The 20,938-nt window shown below is 39.5% G+C and overlaps 1 protein-coding gene across 1 annotated transcript in view; it reads left to right on the top strand.

Moving 5' to 3' along the window:
- znhit6 (zinc finger HIT-type containing 6) overlaps positions 1 to 20,938 on the top strand; it is a 37,596-nt gene that overhangs the window by 15,625 nt on the left and 1,033 nt on the right. Inside the window, exons 6-9 of the mRNA XM_085137154.1 lie at positions 7,720 to 7,788; positions 7,975 to 8,055; positions 12,444 to 12,524; positions 19,145 to 19,269. Coding sequence (XP_084993280.1) covers positions 7,720 to 7,788; positions 7,975 to 8,055; positions 12,444 to 12,524; positions 19,145 to 19,269 — 356 coding nt within the window. The remainder of the gene's footprint in view (positions 1 to 7,719; positions 7,789 to 7,974; positions 8,056 to 12,443; positions 12,525 to 19,144; positions 19,270 to 20,938) is intronic.

Genomic DNA, 20,938 nt, shown 5'->3' with positions numbered 1-20,938 from the left:
TTAAAACTGAAAAAATAAACCTGTTATTAATAGATAGATAGATAGATATAATAGTTCATAAAAAAAATCTAGTCCTCTTTAGATTGAAGAGGCTTTCTCCCAACAAGCCATACCTGTTTTTATTGTTTTTGATGTAGCACTTGACTGACCTTGGGGTGAATTTGCACCTGGTAGGATTTACTGTGATGAATGTTTCACACGTAATACTTCTCACTGTACAACGGTGGACTTTATGACCTCTCTCAGATTGATGGGCAGCAACAATTTATTCTTTAAGATCATTGATGGTGTTGTATGAACACACACCTGAATGCTCACGAGCAGCAAACTGCTTTTTATATAGGTGCTCACACTTGCTGATGATCGGTTAAAATGCACCTGGATGCTGGTTTTCCTCTTAATTCTTATGGAAGCAGTAAGGGTGTACATAGTTTTTCATGCAGTACTTCTGCATTTTGACTTTTTGAATTAATTAATGACATGGTGTTATATGTCACAATTTGTATTTAATCTGAGGTTGTATTTCTGTAATTTAACACCAGATATTGTTACTATATCCTGGTACAAAAAAACGAGCTTGAAGTGACTGTACTTTCTTTTTACAGTGACTGTAACTGTCAGGCAGCAAAAAGACTTTTTTCTTGCTATGCAGGTGGATGTTCATCTAGTGATGTGACATCACGTGTAAACTATGAGTAGTGGAGGTAGTTTTTTATCCCTCAGAGGTCTAATTTACCATTGGTGGTATCCCTAACCCTATACTTGGGGAATGGCAAAAAAAAGTCCCAGTTAGAAGAATAATTTTCTTTGTTCCCGATTGCCAGCACTAAAAAAACAAAATATACATATTATGATTGCCTAGGGTTAAACTCTGGTTAGTAATGCCGTCGATGACTTGGCTCTCAGCGGGATAAAGCATTTGTTTGCCGTTTATCTCGAGCACAGTGGAAAATATCACCGATCCCTTGCTGTGAAGGTGCAGTGGAAATTCACATGCAGAACATGTCGCAGCTGAAGTTTGCCACACTGAGAGTATGGAAAAGGGCTGTAATTTTAGTAACTCTATTAGACCAATTAATGCAATTTTGAAAATGCCGTAATGTGGCAGTGATATTCATCGCAGGTTAGCAGAAACCAAAGTGAGGTGTGAGCCATTGCATGTGATGAATGAGTACACAAATGGATTAAAGCAGGATTTCATGGCAGGGGACGACTATTCATCACTTCACTCTCATTTGCATTACCACTTGTGCTTTCCAAGTTCAAATGAAACAATCAGCAGCAGCTTTAGTCAGTGTTTTTTTTAGACTCCAAACGACAGCTTTTTGGCTGGCTTGGCTTGATACAGTGCAGAATCTGTGCCTGCCGCCATCTGAGGCAAACCTTACATCAGAATGGCAGGCTGCATCACTGTTACAAACACTGTCATCACAGTTGGCCGCATATCCGAGGGACACACATCAGTCTCTTGACTAGGGGCAAAATTCCGAAATGCAAATTGACCACAAACTCGATTGTGCTATAGATGCAGGTGACATGAAAAACTTGCATTTGGGTAAAATGTTGAAATTGGCTAAAAAGCTTTACATGCGTTCACTCGTTATTCACATAGTTTTGTACTTTGCCAGAAGAACTCTGTTATTATTGCGATGATTCCTGTTTATAAATGAAACTATTAACAAACACGCGCACACACTGTGTAAGGTTTTGAGCCACCTGCCATTTTGTTATATTGTGATTCCAAGGAGCTAGACCTTCTTGTAATCGTAGTCTTGAACAATACGTCACCAGACTGTCTGAAGGTCTTTAAAAATGTTTAATTTTTCAGGTCAGTCCTTGTACCTGACCATTTTCATGCAATGCACGTTTGTTTGTTAGACCATGCAACACTGACGTCATTAAAAAAACAACATACATAAATAAAAAGGGCACCTTTCTCGAGAGATTGTTGTCTATATATAACAGACAACTGGATAAAGATTTAGCTTTAAATTGTTTTATTGGGCATTTCTTACTAGCAGCCTATTGCAACACCAACAGAGTGATTCACATTTTGTCCTTTGTGTCAGATTTAAGATTAACATAAGCCAAAGTCACACTCAAAGTCTGGCCTGTACGTGTTAACATATTTGTGTTCATGACTTTTCAGGAAGGTTAGTCCTGAGCAGGGTGTCTTTCTCTTCTTTGCCTTCTTTCCATCAGCCGTTCTGTCGCTCCACCCTTTGAGGTTGCGGACACAACTATTGCTTTGAATTCTGACTTTAGTTTTTGTGTCTTAATAGACAGTCCCCACAATCCTGCCATTTAATTTTACTAGCACCCACTTGCCACTCAGATCCTGGCATCTGCCTCTGACCATCAGAAACACAGCACACATGGTTTCACGTGTAGTGACATTTTTGTTGGATCGGTCCAGTCCTTAATCCAGCCAGATGGATTTCTGCTGCGACTGCCAGACCACCAGTCAGGGTTTCTGCTCACTGCTGTGGATAGCACACACAACACCAATCACTTACTAAACCAACAGTGTGCGCTCTGGTTAATGAATATTGTCCATCTCCCCCTGATCATGCTTTTGTTCGTAGTGTCCTCCACACATCAGGACAATTGCTCAGACTCTGTATAAAGCAGTAGCCAAACCTCAAATAGCAAAGGTTCAGTATGCTTAAAACATACTAGTTTGTACAACATAAACTGTTGAAAAGTAAGCTTGCAGTCATAGGAGCTATTATAGTTATGTGAAACAGAACCTTTCTTTTCAAACCTCACCAGTTAATGCATAAAGTGGACCTGATTATTGGATTGTCTGTTTCATTTGATATGCTGCTTAGCGGGTTTTCATATAAAAACAAGTTTAAAAAGTAAGTGAAAGATAAAAACACAGGATCAAACTAACCCCAGAGTGATTATAAGGCCACACATTATTATATACGCACCACACACTAGGGATGGGCGATAGAAACAATATAAATTTGGCCAACGATAGAGATTTTGACTATACTGCTCTATCGCGATAGCGCATGTTGATGATGTCACCAAGCTGCGCCTGTTTTGGTTGAAAGCGTCGCAGCGGTTACAACCATTATCATCTGCAAATTATGCCGGGCGACAGTCATAGCAAAGAGATGAAGCACTTTTAGAATATGAGGAAAGCCAAAAACTGCGCTTCCTCCACTTCTGTAACATTGATTCATTAATGTTGAATTCTCTCGCAGCTGCTCTATTCCCATGTTGTTGCAGTATATTAATAACTAACCTTGTATTTTGGATGAATGATCTCAGTTGTTCTCCTGACTGAAGTTTGGCCTGTGTATAGCATCCTGTTATGCGATTGCATTTGTCCCTGACCACCAGAATCCCTCACGTTAACTTTTATCGAGTGGGAAAAAAAGTTGGCGTTCATCCTCCAGCTTCACTGTGCTAATGTTATGCTAACATAGCTGTGTCGCTAGCAATCACGTAGCACAACATTATATACCAGCTAGTCCAACTTCAGTAACCCCTCAAAAGCCACTGCTGTTTAGTTTTCTGTCTTCATTTATGTTGGAAGTGGTAGCAGAGCTGTACGTTTGAATTAGTTTCAAAAACCTCAGTCAGAACATGGTATGTCATGTTTAGGTGGAGCGAGCTAACTTCCTGTTAACTTCTAACTCCGTTAAATTTAATAAATTCTGTTTTTGTGGATGCCTGGATGTTAAACTTGATTGTTACACCTGGTAAAGCAGCAACGCTGATGATTTAATTAAAGGTGAAAGAATTTAGACCGTTTTTAACTCTCAGTGTTCGTTTGACTTTGGGACCTGAAGGGAACGGAGTTTTGGACCCAGATTACTCTGCGAAGCTCCTCACTGCGGCAGCCGTAATGCTCTGACAATCCATAAAGCAGTGCGGCTTACCAAAGTTGCATTAAAACATTTTTTAACGGATTTCTGCACGCCAAAATCAGTTCGAGGTCAGTAAGCACAACTAGAACTCATACATAAGGCACACTGAGAAAATTAAAAGATTTTAAGTGTGCCTTATAGTGTGGAAAATACGTTATACAGAAGAAAATAATATATTGTGATGTATATCGTTACCACACATACTTCAAATTATATCGCGATATGGATTTTAGGCCATATCGCCCAGCCCTAACACATACATTATGTATTTATGGTATTCTTCAAGGCAAAGATTCAATTCGGTGATTAGTTGGAGTGACTGTCTGTTCACAAAAATTAATGTAAGCAAAGGGGAAAAAAAACTCCAATTATTTGCTCGCCTAAAGTGTTGTAGCTCTCTGTCTTGTCAACTGGTGCTTTGAATGTTGAATGGCCATTTGGGTTTGATTCTTTCTTCTTTTTTTCCCCTCCCCCCTCCATATTTTTGTTGTGTAGCCTAGTGAGGGAAACCTCTGCTATTGTGCTGCAATATCCATCTTTGCTACTCAGACTGTTGAATATCATATCAGTTTTGTTTTTGTTTAAAAAAAACAACAACTTTTGCCGTCTTTTTGCCAAGACAGTGAGTTTTCAGAGTGAGAATAAAGTAAGTTGAATCTGAATTGTGAGTTTGCTGTTTTACTCCCAGATTAGATCATAGGCTTTGTTGGATCATGTTAAAAACTCAAAGTCTTGTTCCAGTGCTATCAGTACAAACTGTTAAAGGTCTAGGTAGCGTGATCCATTTTGACTTTTATATGCAGCTCTTTCCAGTTTTCGTTTTGTGTGTGTGTGATTAATAATGATGGCACCTTTCCCAGGTATGCATTTTGGCCTGGCCTGACCCAATTGCCTGCATATTTGGGCAAGCCTCTTTTCCATTGAAAGACATGATTTCCATTTGCCATAATGACAGAGTAATGGCATCACACCTGGTGCTCCACCCTCATTTGCTTACACATGGAAACACACAGACACTTGTGCAAGTCAGTCTGACGCACTAAACAAGAAACTTGGCCCAAACTAAGCAAACACATAAATTTCTTTGAAAAATTGGGTGGATTTCTTAGATGCCTTCCAAAGTAGGAAATCACCGCCCAGTCCATTGTCTTCCTGTCTGCTGGGGCCCTCACTTCGCCCCACACCTTACAACCAAGCGAAAATTCATACCAACCTTTTACTCAGTGTTGTGCGCCCATATAAATACACACATTTGCTCTTTTTGTTTTTTTCCCCCTTATCCTGTTTCTGTTTGCATTGGGGAGAAAAAAGCCACCTATGGTATAATGCTACCATGTGGACCCGACAACAGAACACTGCCTGGATTTTTAGTTAGCAGGACATGTCAGTGGTTTGGACATTTATCCAAATATACCATTTATTTAAATATTTACTAATTTACTACTAATTTATTTATTTGACCAAAACTTTGTTGTTAGGCTAGTTGCATTGTTACTATTGAAATATGGTCAAATAAAATGTAGTGAACTTGTATTTTCCTCATTCCTACCTCTGAAAATACAAATTTAAACTGCTGATTTATTCTGTTCTGGGTTTAACTGACAGACTAGCTCAAGTTCGGCTTTACTTTCATTTAAATATTTATCCTGTTCACAGGACATCATTTCATTTACCTATGGAGAGTTTAGTCTACAATCACAATATTCTCCTGTTCTATCTGTCACTCATCTATGCGTCTTCAGCAAGTGAGCTGCTCAGCTGTGAACTCATTGTGAGCTGAAGCTCTCATATTTGGACACTTTGTTCCCAGTAGAGCGCAGATGATGCATTATTCATTCTATTTTGTACAAAGGTGGCAAAAGTAGAGACACTCTGTACTTGAGTAGAAGTACAGATACTACTGTTAAAAAATACTCCAGTAAAAGTTGAAGTACTGTATCAACGTCTTTAATTAATAATGTAATGGCTCAGTAGATTTTCTTAGTGTACAGGCTGGTGATCATCTGGGCTGCTGCTTTACTGCTTTTTGTGGATGTACACAATGAATTCAACCAGATGTCAGCAGATGTTTCAAAAGTTTTCCTGGATGACTTCCATCGTCTACACTGACAGTACACTGTTATGCTGGCTTTTTTCTAGATGGTTTCATCTCTCTGGCTTGGCTTTAAAACTGAGCTTTCGTTGTTCTGAAATTGAGTGGACAATCTGGCCAAAAGGTCATAACATGACAGTATGCAGTAAGATGGCTTTTATTTATCCCTGAGCAGTGATAAGCTTTGTAGATAACCCTCTCTTAAACCACTGTCAATAGCTCCTGTCATCACTGCCATCCAAGAGCAACCCCTAAGCCCAGCAGTTTGGTGATTAAAACTGTTAATGTGCCTACATCTATGGCTCAAATTAACCTAACATATAAAATCCTACAATATTGAAAATATAGCTAGTTACAAATAACAACAACAATAACAAACAATACAAATAAGGGCAATGGGAGCCCCAGCAAAAAGAAACAATAACAGGAATAAGACTAGTCAGATTCTTGCTTCTCCGCTAAGCTAATCAGTATTAGAGTTACTTGTATAGGGCTGCTAGTAACTCCCACCTCAACTTGTTATTAATAAACAGAAACTGTAAAACCAGCAGAGGGATGATGCTGTTGGTGATGGAGATGAGGGAGGAAATAAGAGGGATCAAGACACCACTTAGCAACCTCCATGCTATAGCTTCACTGGCTTTATACGGTTGCGAGTGAGCCTTGTGCAGCCACTCAGGTAGGAATACATCAGAGGAAAGAGCAGATTGATGAGAATGGCACACAATAGGGGGTTGATGCATGTGCTGGTGCACTGATGGTGCTCGTAACAAAAACAAACCTCCATGATGTGCTCCAAGTCAATCTTGGTGAGTAGCAAAGCCCTAATAACAAGGTCTCCTTTGCTCTCCTTACATTTATGCTTTGGGACTTTTTGAGGGTAATGTTTCATCTTCATTCTTAAGATCTGTTAAGGCTTTAGTCCTCTGCTTTGCTGTAGAAGTGTTTGATGATTCAGCTCCACCCTACTCATGGCAAACTCTGTGGTCTTGGTTAACACAAGTCCTTGTAGTTAGGTTTAGCACTCACTATTCTGTGGCATGACTCTGGAGAGAACACATGCCGCTGCTTGTGCCATTAGGTTTTATTCTAGTCCTTTCTTCCTCTGCAGCATTATATTTATTTTATGATGATCACTTGGTGTATGGTCTGCTATAGTTTGACGAAATAGCTATGTGGAATATTAAGTGTTGTGAATCCACCAAAAGATTCTGTAAGAGATTACTAAGGAATAGATCATCATACATCATGTTTTTCTTATCTCCCAAACGATTTGATGTATTACGTTTTGTTGGCTTTATCTGACGGCAGTAGTAGAATACTGCAGCTGCTTAGGGAATGATTGTTTGGTTGTAGAGCACACCCAGCAACCCAGAAAACCCGACCACATTTCACAGTTACTGCCCAAAGCATTACCCCAGAAGAAGTGATTATTATGCGATATTGGCCAGCTGGTGTCCTAGTATTGAGTGTATATGTCACGGTTTCCATGGTGACTATGTTTTTTTTCTTCTTTTTTTTGTTTTTTTCATTTGCACGCAGTCACACAGATGGACAGGATCTTGGAAGCAGCCAGATGTATTGTCTTGGACAGATTAGAGCCGTGTCCGTGTTGTGCTCTGAAATGAAACAAGGGCATTTGTGTTTGACTGTGAATTGAGTACAGTGAGAATAGCAATAACCTTATATGAAAACACTGTTTTTGATGAGCTGCAAATAAAAATGTGCATTTCTCTCTTCTAGAGAAAAACTGTTTCTGTGGCACCTGAAGCTCATATTTCCTCAGAGCAGTTCAGAGTTCACTCAGAGGAGGTGAGTAATCAAGTAGTAATTACATTTCTTGAATAGTGTATCATAAAAGTTTCTTCTAAACCTTTAGCGTTTAAGTGTGCCCTAAAACCAAAGTGTGTTGATATTGAATTGAAGTTGGGACCATTATTGATCCTTTATTTTCTCTTGCATTTGCCTCTCTATTAACGATGCCTATTTTTGTTGCAGGGTGTCTGACAAACAAACCTTGAAGCAGATCTTGACTGCTTATATTCACCCTACAGAATCGGACCCTGTCACACGTCAGAAGTGAGCTTTCCCCCCCTCACATTTTCACATTTGAAAACAGAACATGTGTTTTTTTTTCTTTTCTTTTTTGGTTCGGTTTGTTTTTAGAAGCTGAGATATTTATTTGAAAAATGATGTAAAAGCTCTAAACATTTCTTCAAGAAACTGAGTCTGTAAAAAGAAACCACTTCTAAGTGAAGGTTGAGACACTAACAGAGCCACACAGAAATTTGTCTGTAATTAAAGTTTCATCATTACAACAGGAAAACCAACATGTTCATGTGTACATATTGTGTACACATTTAAAACTGTAGGATAATTAAATTCAGTTGTATTTATATAGCAACAACAATCACACCTTACAGCCAAGGCTTGTTTACCTTACAACAAGGTAAAGACCCTGCAATAATATAGAGAAATCCACAGCAATCAGACCCTTTGAGCAAGCACTTGGTGCCAGTGGGAAGGAAAAACTGTTTTAACAGGAACAAACGTCTAGCAGAACCAGGCTTAGGGAGGGGGGGCAGCCATCTGTCACATCCAGTTTGGAATAATGGGGGAGAAAGACGGGACAAATACACACTGTGCAGGAGAGCCAGAGATGAATAACGTAGAGAGGGTGTCTATCTCCCAAAGCCAAACTGGGAGCTGGTTCCACAGAAGAGGTGCATGAAGGCTGCAGGCTGTGCCTCTTCTGTTCTACTTTTAAATACCCACAAGTTCAGGACTTGTGTATGTGAGGAGAAGGATTTTAAATTTGATTCTGGATTTAATGGGGAGCAAATAACCCTTTAAGACCTACCATAGAACCAAGTCCACCAGAGCTTATATTATATTTTTACATGCTGTAGAGCCATTTTTGGGAGCATTTCAAGTTGATATACATCAATGCAACCATTATAGCCCAAATTTTAATAATATGCATGCATTAAGTGCATAGTAATTACATAAATTGCAAAAAATGCAATAAACTACAAAAAAATTTAAATTCATTTTTGTTTTTTTAAACATATATTTCTAGTTAGAGAAATTTAAGAGGCTTATCCCTCAAAACTGTAAATACAAAAAAGTTGCACAAAATAGTTTCCCACCACAGGAAATTTATTTTGAGTGTCTTCATAGTTTTATTTTTGAAATACACAGATTTTTATATACTGCAGGAAAAATGAAAATAAATATTATAATGCAAATTTGCAAAAAAAACAAACAGCATATGCATCAAAATAAACTATTTCCAGCAGAGCAATACGAGTCCTAAGCATCCCAGAAACGACACAGAAAGTCATAAAGTCAAACAAAGCTTTTAAAAACACCAGTAAAGGCTCATAAGGCCCTGACGGTAAAAAACGACATTTCCGCAAAATGACGTCACTTCCGGTTTCGGGCAGGTCATGGCGGACATGCGATAGTTTGCGCTGATGGACGTAGGAAGTGTTATGAACAGCTGATCGGATCGGCAAAGCGTGTTTCTGGAATATTATGTTTTTGTTGCTGCAAGTGCTTTTTATGCAGTTTTTGCAAAGCTATATGTGGAAAGAAACTGTGACCTAGGACAAGCTGATGGCATAAGATGTAAGTACAACTCCTCTGGTTTCATATGCAAAAAAATGATTGCGCTAGCTTTCGTGGTTGCAGTGCTACCGGGATTTAAAAATAGTTATGCAAAACGGAGCGTGCCCGCTCCAACCAGCTTTAAAGGGTTAAGAGAAGCCAGTGTGGGAGAAATATGCTCTCTCTGTCTGGACCCTGTCAGTACTCCCTGTCAGTTGTCAAGGGACAACTTTGACAGTACTGAATTACAATGGCCCGGCCTAGTAGACAATTATTCGAGTAATCTAGTTCCCTTGAGCTGTTAGTACCTTTCCTTGCTTTGGAATGTGCTCCTACATAAAACTTGTCCTTGCTTTGTGGCAGTGTGGACAAGCAGCAACTGTGCATTGATTCATTTGGGAATAGTACTAGTGACTTGCCGTCAAAGTGAAAACTATTTCTGTGATCTTGGGAGTAATTTCAGGTATGTGATCCCTTGTGTTTAGCGTTATTGATTTTTATAAATCTGCTAAAATTCCAGCTTTATCTTGCAGCAAAGCTGGAAATCATAAACTAATCCGTTTCATTTAGCAATAGAAATTCAGCTCACACCGATTTGTTTAGTTATTTTTTTTTAAACCCATGAATAAAAATAGAAAACTTAACAATGTGATAATAGACCTAGAAGTTAACACCTCTTTGATGTATGGCTTGAAAGACCTCTAAGTTCGGGGATAATGACTGCAGCTCAGCCCTTTGTTTTCTCTTGAAAAGTTTTAATGAGCACTTTTTATTGTTGGCAGCGAGTTTGAAGTAGTGTTTTGTTCGTAGATTCTCATAGTTGAGAAAGAGAGCGGAGAAAAGGAAGCCAAATGAATCATTCAGAGTAATTATAGTTGAAATGTGGATGGTAGCATTCATACTTAATGGTTTAATGTCAAGTATCCAATTTGACCTGCTTTAAAATTGTAATGCATTGTATACAGGTTTTTGCATTGCCCAAAATTGTCTCGTAAACTGTCACATTAAGCGTATGAATCTGCTACAGCAGATCAGCACAATAGAGTCTTGTGTTCAAATAGAACCATGGTTTTGACTTGTGGGTCTTAATACGCTGTAAAAGCTCTCCTGCTATAAATCCTGCTTTTAAAACTGCTTTCACTATTTTCATTATTTTTTGAACTCTGACAATACTTAATGCCTATTTTGATCTACAAAAACTATCATTACTTTTCTTGTATAATGGACCCTGGGTGGATGATGTCTATTTCTGGGCCTTTATATTAACTGTTTAAAAAAACAACCACATACACACACATTACTGTTTTTGTTTGCGATTTCCAGGTGAAAGAAATCAAAGGAAATGATATTAGTCTTTTAAAAATGTCCTGATGATCAGAAAAAAGACAAGAACTGGGCTGTAGTTTTGGTGGACATAGACAGCTTCTAAAAGTTGACTAAAGGAGCTCAAAAATGATCCTAGCAATGAGCTAAAATGAGGATGACTAAAACCAAATGGTGTGCTTACAGGTTTTGTCCGCATGGAGTCTAAACATCTTTGGGTAATGAGTGAATATCGATTTCCTTTCAGACTGCTTATGAAAAGGGAACCGGTGGTCACCACCGACATCACCTAGGTACATGAGCCTGCTACTTCAGTCAGCTCAGCAATCCAGATGTGAACAGTAGTTTCTAATTTAGACCGACTGCAGCAGAATGTGCCTCTCTTGCTGTCTTCATGTTGATGTGCACTTGAGGTTCATGTTTTACTCCTCAACAACATTGGGGCCATTCCACCCATCTGACAACAGTGACAGCCTGGTGGTAAAATGACTTTCTTCAAATTTTAGAAAACCTTAGACACACTGTGTTTTAAATAGCAAATTTAAACTGCTGATGACAAAGTTAATATAAGCTTTACATTTTTGTGTAGTCAGGGTTCAGTTCTAGTAGTAAACCCTCATAACCTTAATGAACCTGAAAGCCTTGGGAGGCTCATGTTCAATAAAAGATTTTGATAGCTACAGTTCACCGTTCCACAGGAAGTTTCATAAATATTACTGTCTAATTAAAATTATCTGTAGAATGTGAATGAGGTGGGCTGCCTGTAACACTCTGGTGATTTCTGCTACTGTGCTTTGTCACAGCTATGCTCATGTTTCTCAGAGTGGATAGATTGGCAGCTTTTAATAAGTTGAATTTATCTCCGTGCACACAGAAGCTGTTTTTCAAGAGGTAATCTTCTGTGCTGATCTTTGTTATCGATCAGCTCAGTACAGTTCAGTAACACAGGATGTGGTCGGGGTCTCCGCACGTTGACATGCATTTGCTCTTTTTTTTCCATTTCCCAGGCTCTTGTTTCTCCCATCCTGAACAGTAGTCTTTGAACAGGGCAGCTTCTTAGATTGCACTATTTCTTATCTGAACCTCTTACAGAGCAGTGACTTGACTCCTCTGACCTAACCTTTATACTGATAACAGCGATCAGTGCCTTACTGCAAAATCCACATCAAGAGCATTGTGTAGAGGTGTACAGCTCTTTAAATAGAGACGTGACATAGTCTTTGCCAATCTTTTATACACAGGCTCTTTCTAGTTTCAAGCCAGTGAGGTTTCAACTCTGCATGTTCCATTGGCTAGCTGTTCGCAGCAGGCTCAGGTGCTGTGGTTGGCAGTACATACAGTGATTTAATTTGCATAGGAACCTCAGTGGGAGCCTATACATATGTCAGTCAGTATACCAGTGTACATTTGGATCACTGCTGTGCCACACTCAGTCAATGAGCTCTTTGTGTTTTGACCCTTTTCATCACTACCTTAAAGCTAGTCACTGTGGCCATATGTTTAGTTCTTGGTGTTAATGTGAGTTTGTTTTTCAGGTTGAAGATGTATGTGCAAGCTCGGTTTGATCATGTCAAAGTCTTCATGAAAGTGGAGGGAAGAAAGGCTAACTCTGTCAGGTGAGATGCTCTTTCACTCCATCCCTATCATCCCCCTCTGTATCTCCTCTCTCTCTACATCCATGATTCTTCACTGTGGCCCTTTACTTTCTTCGTCACCTCTCTTGTGCACTCTGTTGTTTTTGATTGACTGATCTAAGATATTCAGACTCTTCTATCTTCACTATCTTTCTTTCCTGCATCTTCATCTTTGATTCCTGTGTCATTCATGCAGATGTATTCTGCTTTGCTTTTGAGGGAAGCAAGACAGAATCTCTGGGAGAAATTTACCTGGTATCACAGAAACTGATGTCGAGGGGAGTTAACAACACAGTGATGGCACGGCAGGCATGCTGAAAACAGTCCATGAGAAAACAACCTAAAGTGTCACACTGGGCAAATTTAAATCTGGTCAGGGGTTTTTGATCTTTACCCCTAAGCCGTAAAAGGCTGATGGTGTAATGTTGTCACCCTGCCAGGTGAGCGAGCGGGCGCGCACAGCTAAGTTTGTGATACCTTGAGAACGAGATGACGTAGGAGCTTCATATTGATACCATAGGTGTATCTACTACTGTAGGACGAGGCTATGGGATAGCACTGGTGGTTGTCAGTATTTTAGAAGTTCTCAGCATCTTTTGATCACAGCTTGTTTTGTATGCGCCTTCTTTTTTTCTTTTTTTTCAACTTGTGCATTCATTTTTTGAACGGGTCAAGGAGAGGTGATTGTAGCACCCATCTGCCTCGCCTACTTTTAGGCTCTTTGGCAGCCTTCCGTTTCTACTTAGTGACAAAGTGAATGATGATCCTTGGTGCTCATTATATTTGCCCCCTGGCTGAGATGAGACAACATAAAACTTCCCATCCTTCATTCTTGTCTCACACACACACACACACACACCATCATTTTGCTTTGCAGCAGCAGGTTCAGCTGCACACTTCTTCTCAGGAGATAAATTCAATTTTATAAAAGCATATAGAGGGATAAGAGATTCACCAAGAGTGTCTTTCAGGCTCTTACCTTTTTATCCTTAATGCATAGTTTTAAATTCTTCTCATCTCTGAGGCCACAAATATGAACCTTGTACAAGCTAGTGTATTACAATAAGTTTATAAAGGCAGTAAGTTTTCAACCATTACAAATTTCCATAAAGTGTAGCACAGTATATACAGTATAGTATAGTTTACTAGTCACTTTGTTATATACCTATAAACCACACTAAAATTCATACTCGTGTCCCACCTTAATGTTATTTAAACCTAATACAGACCGCAGGGACAGCAACAAGCATCTATAATAACAGCAAGGGAAAGTCAGAGCTCTGCAGCCATCAGAGCTCTGACTTGCTCAGGCATGGACTCCTCTATCCTCTATCAGCAGCTCATACTTGAAGCCTTGTAAGACGATAGTCAGGGTCCGTATGGATCGCACATGGTTTTCTAGCACATGATTCAAGAGCTTTATTAAAGTGAAAGTTTGGGAATTGGGAACTCCGTGCATCACCTTGAGCTCTTTTTTGCATTCTTTAAACCATTCCTGAAGTACTTCTGGAGTGTTGCGGGGTACATTATCAAATTCACCCTGTATGTTTTATCTGTAAGCATAAAGCATCATAGTTCTAATAAAATATTGATACACTTTTTATGAATGGCAGTGACACAGAAGATGATGGTGGAGTTTTGCTGAGAGCTTTAATAATCATGTTGACGTGTTTCTTACTTTAAAGCTGATGTGGATGTTATAAACATAAAAGTAAATTCAAAAGGAAGTTTTTAGAGAACAAATTAGAGATGGAGCTGCGCTTTCTAGAAGTGTGACTAATGTGTGCGTTGTAACTTTGTTCATTTAAAACCTTTCTTTCTTTACAATGATGCTTTAAATTGCACTTGTTATGTTACAACAGCAACACATTGTAATGTTCCATTTAACATTACTTTATTACATATTTGCATAAATGTATCCAGTATCGTTGTATCAAAAGTCAACCCCCTAAGGCTGTTCTGTTTAGGTGGGTGGGGCACATCATATGAAGTGATCATGTCAAGGTGGAAATAATAGCACAGGAATTTCCTGCTGAGATTTAGTTTTTATATAAATGAGTCACTACTTTTGTCATTTTTGGCAGAAGATCATTTCTTTCAAAAGGTTTTATACGTGACTTTTAACAGCGTTTGGCCTGATACACATTTAGTAGTCGTTAGTAATGAATAACTTAGCAGCATGAACAAATCAATCTATTTGACATTCTCTCCTCCAGTGTTTTAAGTGTCTGTTAATTCAGAGTGCAATTTTCAGTTTTGAATCTAAATGAATAGAAGAGGGTAAAATTCTATATGTTTTAGGGTAATTATCTTATTAACTATGTACAGTTTTGCATCTCAGTCTTGTGTCAACAGGTTCTACTTTAATGAGAAGAGAGGCCCTATCTGCGCTTGTATCTTGTTTAAGCGGTTCCAAATCCGGTCGGATTATTTCAACCACAAATAAGCCTCTACTTTCTGAATAATGCAGACTTGGTGGAGAACCCCTAATTTTACAGTGTTATTAATGTTATGAAGTCATGGATAGAAGTAGTCATGGCTTCTTAGTGGTCATTTGCCACGTCTAACACAAAAGGTATGACTGCGTGTTTTTTGTTGTCTACTGGAATATCAACCACCTCCAATAAAGGAGTTCTTGTGCTAAAATAAGTGGCGCTTGTATAGCCCACATCCTCTTACTGGAAAGGTGAGCATGTGCATCAAGGGAACCATTCACACATTTCTGATGTTTGTTTATGGGGTTGTTGTTTTTTTTCGTGTTTATTTTTTTTTAGTCATTCCTCCCGTGTGATCCTGGGGATGCCCTCTCCTCTTTTCCCTTACCACTGCCTTTCCTCTCAGACGGCCAGATCCAGGGGTGCATCCTTGATGTCTAAAGTGGAGATGCTCTTTTTACAAAGCGAACCGTGTTTTTCTGCTTTCTGGGTTTTTTAGTTTTGTTTTGTTTTTTTAACCAGTGTTGTGCTGTTGCCTTAAGGCAGTGATGTTCCTGTCCTGTTGAAGCTTTTCTTTTCCTCACATATTTGTGGCTAGTGCTTTCCTTAGTCCCCTGGAGCTTTTCTATCTGCTCTCCCTTGGCTTGCCCTAATGCTGAACAGCAAGGCATTTATAAGGTATTCATTGGGTAATAATGACATTTTTCATCTTTCAAGTGACTTCAGCTTTTACACAAACACACAGTGTGAAATAGTCAAACAGTGCTTTTTAACAAACACTGTCTTGAGTTGTCACTTTTGGTCAAATTTGCTGTATTTTTTGTTTGGGAGAACATGGGCAGACACATGGTGCTTGAAGGTCTGCACTGAAACCGTTTTGTGTTACTGAACACAAATTGAACCTCTGTAGTGCAAACTTTTCCAAACCTGGCTTAAAGAGTAGTTACACCCTGAAATTAAGGAATAAAGGTGCAATTAAGTGTATAAAGTGTGGACAGGGATGGTTGCCTAGGAGACTGGCTGACCTGTACTGAATGTGGACATCAAGGTAGAGCTATTAGTCAGAGTTAACAGCCATAAGACTTTATGCAGTTCTGACAAAGAATTACTCTGAAAATACAATCTAATTATGAATGTGGATGTGTAGGCAAAATATGAATTATATTTGTCTTTTTTTATGCCAAAGCAACATTACAAAAAAGCCATTAAAACAGCTTTTTAAAATTGTGTTTTGGTGTTATAGCCTACAGAGGTTGTACAGGCAGTCCAAATCCTCCAGGATGGCACATTAACACGTGCCTTGGCCAGAAGATTTGCTGTCTCCCAGCACAGGACTCGTCTCCACTCTTTTGTCCTTGAAATCCTTGGACCCATTTTCAGTCCTATGCTGGTGCGGTGGGTGCTGGGTTCTTCCTGGTGCACGATACTTCCCTATCTCATGTTGTGAGAATATGCAGGTAGTAGTGTTGTGCAGATTGCTACTGAAATATGGATTCTTCCAGTGCCAGAAATGTATGTTCTAGAATCAAATGTCATATTGAAATATAGATATTTTCGTGATTTCAGGTAAACTTGTAGTTCATGATTAACAGGAACACAATGGAAAGTAACTATATTATTGAAATTGTCTGAATGATTGGTAGGAACTACAAAATATGGCTGTATAAATGCATCAGTGGGCGCACTCACTCAGTTGAGGATCATAGGCAGAGTCACAAACAGCCAAGATGCGGTGTGTGACAAATGTGGCAAGGCCACAAACCTTGTTAAACACAAACAATTAAACAATTAAATTGTGACACAAAATATGATGATGAGGTGAACCGAAGCAGGATGAGAAGGACAGGTGCTGCACGCTGAGTCCTTTGGTGCAGGAGAAAATGTTGAGCTGTTGGCAACGTGTAGTGCTTCTGAATTTTGGAAAGTGACTGACTTCTAGGCTTATTTTTGTGTCTATGTTTAAATGATGTCATTTCACTGCTTCCTTAAAATTACAGAATCCCACTTGTTTAAATAGTAGAGCACTTAAAGTGGAATATGGAGACCAGGTGTCTTAAAAATATACAATGTACTTGCTGTATTTTTTTTTACTGAGTCCTATTTTTGAGTTATTTATTTTTTAGCAGTGTATTTCCGGGAAACCATTGGGGGAAAAAAATTATTCATCTCTAAGATAAGAGATTTACCATCAGAGGTGGAGTTGATGGAGTTCGGCTTGTGCTAATCTGTTGTGTGATTTCAACATAGTTTGGTTTCCATGTCTGATCTGATGACGCATTCTGTATTTTATTAAGAGAATTGATACCATTTCCATGGGTTATTTTTAGGTCAAATCAGCAATGTGGTGGAACAGCTGCAACTTTTACTTGCATTCACATTTTTTTTCTGAGTGCCTACGTTTTAGCTGTTAACAAAAATGAAAGGGGACATTGTCATTGCGTGAGGAAAAATAACTGAAGTCAAAAAATTTTGGAGGAATCCCGGAAACCTTCTGCAGCCAGCCGCACCCTGTGAGTCAATATCAGTTCAAACAATAGGATTTCCTTAACAATTAACAGCAGTGTTATTCTGTAGAACGCTTCTGCAATTGGACTTGTGTAATTGTATGTTTGCAATAGATTTATATCTTAATCTAATAGTTTTCAACATCACAATACACAGATCGTTCCCATTTAAAACCTCCAGTTTCATATTGCGATGGCCGTCCATCCCCAAAACAGCTCAATCTTGCAGGTGGTCTTGCAATGCCTCGAGCTCTTTGTCATGTTCCTAAAGACTTTCTCCAGTTTATTTTGTTGTGTTGTTCTGCCAGGTAAGGCAACAACTTTTGGGTGTTCGGTGTGTTTCCCAGAGTACACATCCACATGAATACCAGGCCCGAAGGTTTCCAGCTAGAGATTTGCAGTGTGACGGAGTGGTCAGTGTTGCTTCACTCATCTGTTGTTGGTTTTAATGTTGTGGCTGATTGGTGTATGTATTCAATGGTCATATTTGCAGTTTCTCTATGTCCTTCCCATTTTACACGGCTGTCTCTTTGCTGATGGGTCTCGGCAGCAGAAGGAAAACAATGGGAACCTCCCTGAAGAGAACATCAGTGTGTCCTCTGTTCATTCACAAGAACATTATATAAAGACCAGATGTGTGCACGGTCTTGGCTGAGCCACCTGGTCTTGATCTTCAGGAATATCCAGGATTCATAACCGCAGGCAGCCACTCTCTCTGTTTGCCAGCTAACCCTCTTAAATGGTTGTTTACCAACATGTATGTTTTAATTTAGCTCCCCCCTTCCCTAAAAAAATGTAAAAAAAAAACATCCGTTAAGAGTAACCTCTTTATCAGTAAGACATAAAAATGAATGACATGGAAACAGTAGCTATTTGGTGTGCACATCAAAGTGGATGCAATCATTGTAAGTATGCTACTTTCTTGCACATTGTGGCGTTTCTCTGGATTCTCCTTTTGATCTGATACGTCACTTTGTTTTACTTCAGGAAAAAATGTGCTGTGGCTGTTAATATGTAAAATAATGTGTAATAATAATAATAATAATAATCTCCATTAATGACCTGTAAATGTCACATTATAGCAGAGTGTTTTGATTGGCGCGGGTAGTGGGTGGATACCTGGGTGGATCTAATTTTCATGTGATTTTTCCAAAACAAACAATGGCTTAAGTCAGTTACGGTTCGACAGTACACATGTGATGTCTTGTGTTTTGGTGACAGCAACCTAAGCTGGCTCTGTGTTGCAAGCCCATGTCTCCAATCCAGTCAACTATTCAGATCGGTGATTTATGACCATCTCTAATGCGCCACAGGTCTACTTTAAGACAAAGCTAGGCTGATGTCATCAAGTGCAAACAGTTAAAGGAGCGCTAAGAAAGCTGTGCTTGAGAGATGTCGTTGACTCTCAACCAAAGTCAGTTTCCATCCCACAAGACAAGCACTGAGCAGGATCTCGCTTTTCTGCCAAGCCATGACTCAAATCTCTATCAATCCTTTAATGATTGTCAGCCGTCACTGTGCCACAGGCGACAAGAGAAATAAAGAGCTGCAGTTGCCCGTTTAGGAGGTCCAACAGTAGTGATCTGACTTTATTTTTGCATGACATCTCTTTGTTATTAACACTCGTTTGGTCTGTTTTGTGCTTTCATTTGATTTAAAATAGGTATCATGAGTTGGACATTGAGAAAAGCCTGAGGGATAACCTGAGCTACAAAACACTGATTGAATATCCTGTGCTGCATGTTGTACTCAAAGATCACTGGAAGGACTATCCACTGAAAGGACCAGGTAAAAAAACAAACACACCCACCCTAATCTCAGCCCTTTTTCTCATCTCATCTAACTTTCTGTTATTTTCCCCTGCATGCATGCTTTTCTGCTGATTTCCAAACAGCTTTCAGCAACTAAACAACAGGATGAATATATAATGAGTTCAAATACTTTGTAGCCCCCAAACACCAACCTCTCTCCACTCCCCCGATTCCAGCAGCATTGTATCATGTGCTGGTTTCTCCAGCTGAGGCTTTAAGACTTTGTTCCCTTATTTTTCACTATGGCAACATGCTACCCAAAAGGAAATGAGCGTGCTCTGTTCAACATCACTTACACCACCTTAACCTCAACTGCAATTGTGGCCAGAAAGAGGATCAAACATGGCTTATTGCTGAAGATTGACCTCATAAGCTGTAAAGTGAGAATAGACGAGAAAACAGGAGATGAGTCCGTGCTTTTTCTCACCCCTGCGTCACTTTCCACTACTGCTGGGTTTTCAGTGTTGAGAATCAGTCGCGTCAAAACAGGACAGCGTGTCACGAAAAGCACGCTCATCCGTTTGGTTCCTGTGAGATGTCTACAGTTCGGCCCAGCTGTGGTTATCGCAGTACTTTCGGTATGATGACAAAAGACCACACAAACACAGTATCACAGTTGCTGTCAGAGCCAGACTAGCCGAATGGCAAATGAGATCATTTTTAGTCTGAGTGTGTGCGTGTTTTTAGTGATAAGGCCTCGGTACCACGCTGTTTTCCTATAAGGTTAGCTGTAGAAAACACACTGATGATTACACATGCCATGGACTGTGAAGCTAGACGGGAAATGATAACAAGCAATAGGACAGCGTGGCAGCGACTGTATCTGCTGAAGTAATGTTGGGGGTCTGGCAGGCTCCAAGCATGCACCGTGCAGCCAGACAGTTTAAACTGAATTCTATATTTTGTTCTATAAACAGACCTGAAATATGACAAAAACCATTGGTAAAGAGTTAAAGCCTTAGAAAGTACTGTCTGCAGCCCCAACGTAGCCAAAAGGCTAAAGTCAGTTATCTTTGAGTTTCTGTCACGCTGAGCTCACAGGTCACTTCACTGGAAATGTTGCAATACCACTCTTGGGTGTCAGATCTACAGGGTGGGACATTTATATGGATACACCGTAATAGAATGGGAATGGTTGGTGATATTAAAGTCCTGTTTGTGACACATTAGTATATGTGAGGGGGCAAACTCCTCAAGATGGGTGGTGACCATGGTGGCCATTTAGAAGTCGGTCATCTTGGATACAACTTTTGTTTTTTTCAATAGGAAGAGGGCCATGTGACACATCAAACTCATGAAAGAATAAAGTTACGTTGAAACCAAGCACACCATTGTTTTTCTTGTGACATTACCAATAAGTTTGATGTGTCACATGGCCCTCTTCCTATTGAAAAAAACAAAAGTTGTATCCAAGATGGCCGACTTCTAAATGGCCACCATGGTCACCACCCATCTTGAGGAGTTTGCCCCCTCACATATACTAATGTGCCACACACAGGACTTTAATATCACCAACCATTCCCATGTTATTATGGTGTATCCATATAAATGGCCCACCCTGTAGTTACCGTTGCATATCGCTTTCAACATAACACAAGTTGTTCCCAATGCTTCTCTTTTTCTCTCATGACTCTCATGTACATGTT

The sequence above is a fragment of the Neolamprologus multifasciatus genome, chromosome 17 (genome assembly GCF_963576455.1).
Source record: "Neolamprologus multifasciatus chromosome 17, fNeoMul1.2, whole genome shotgun sequence".
NCBI classification, from domain to species: domain Eukaryota; kingdom Metazoa; phylum Chordata; class Actinopteri; order Cichliformes; family Cichlidae; genus Neolamprologus; species Neolamprologus multifasciatus.
This window is presented reverse-complemented; position numbering and strand designations above follow the sequence as displayed.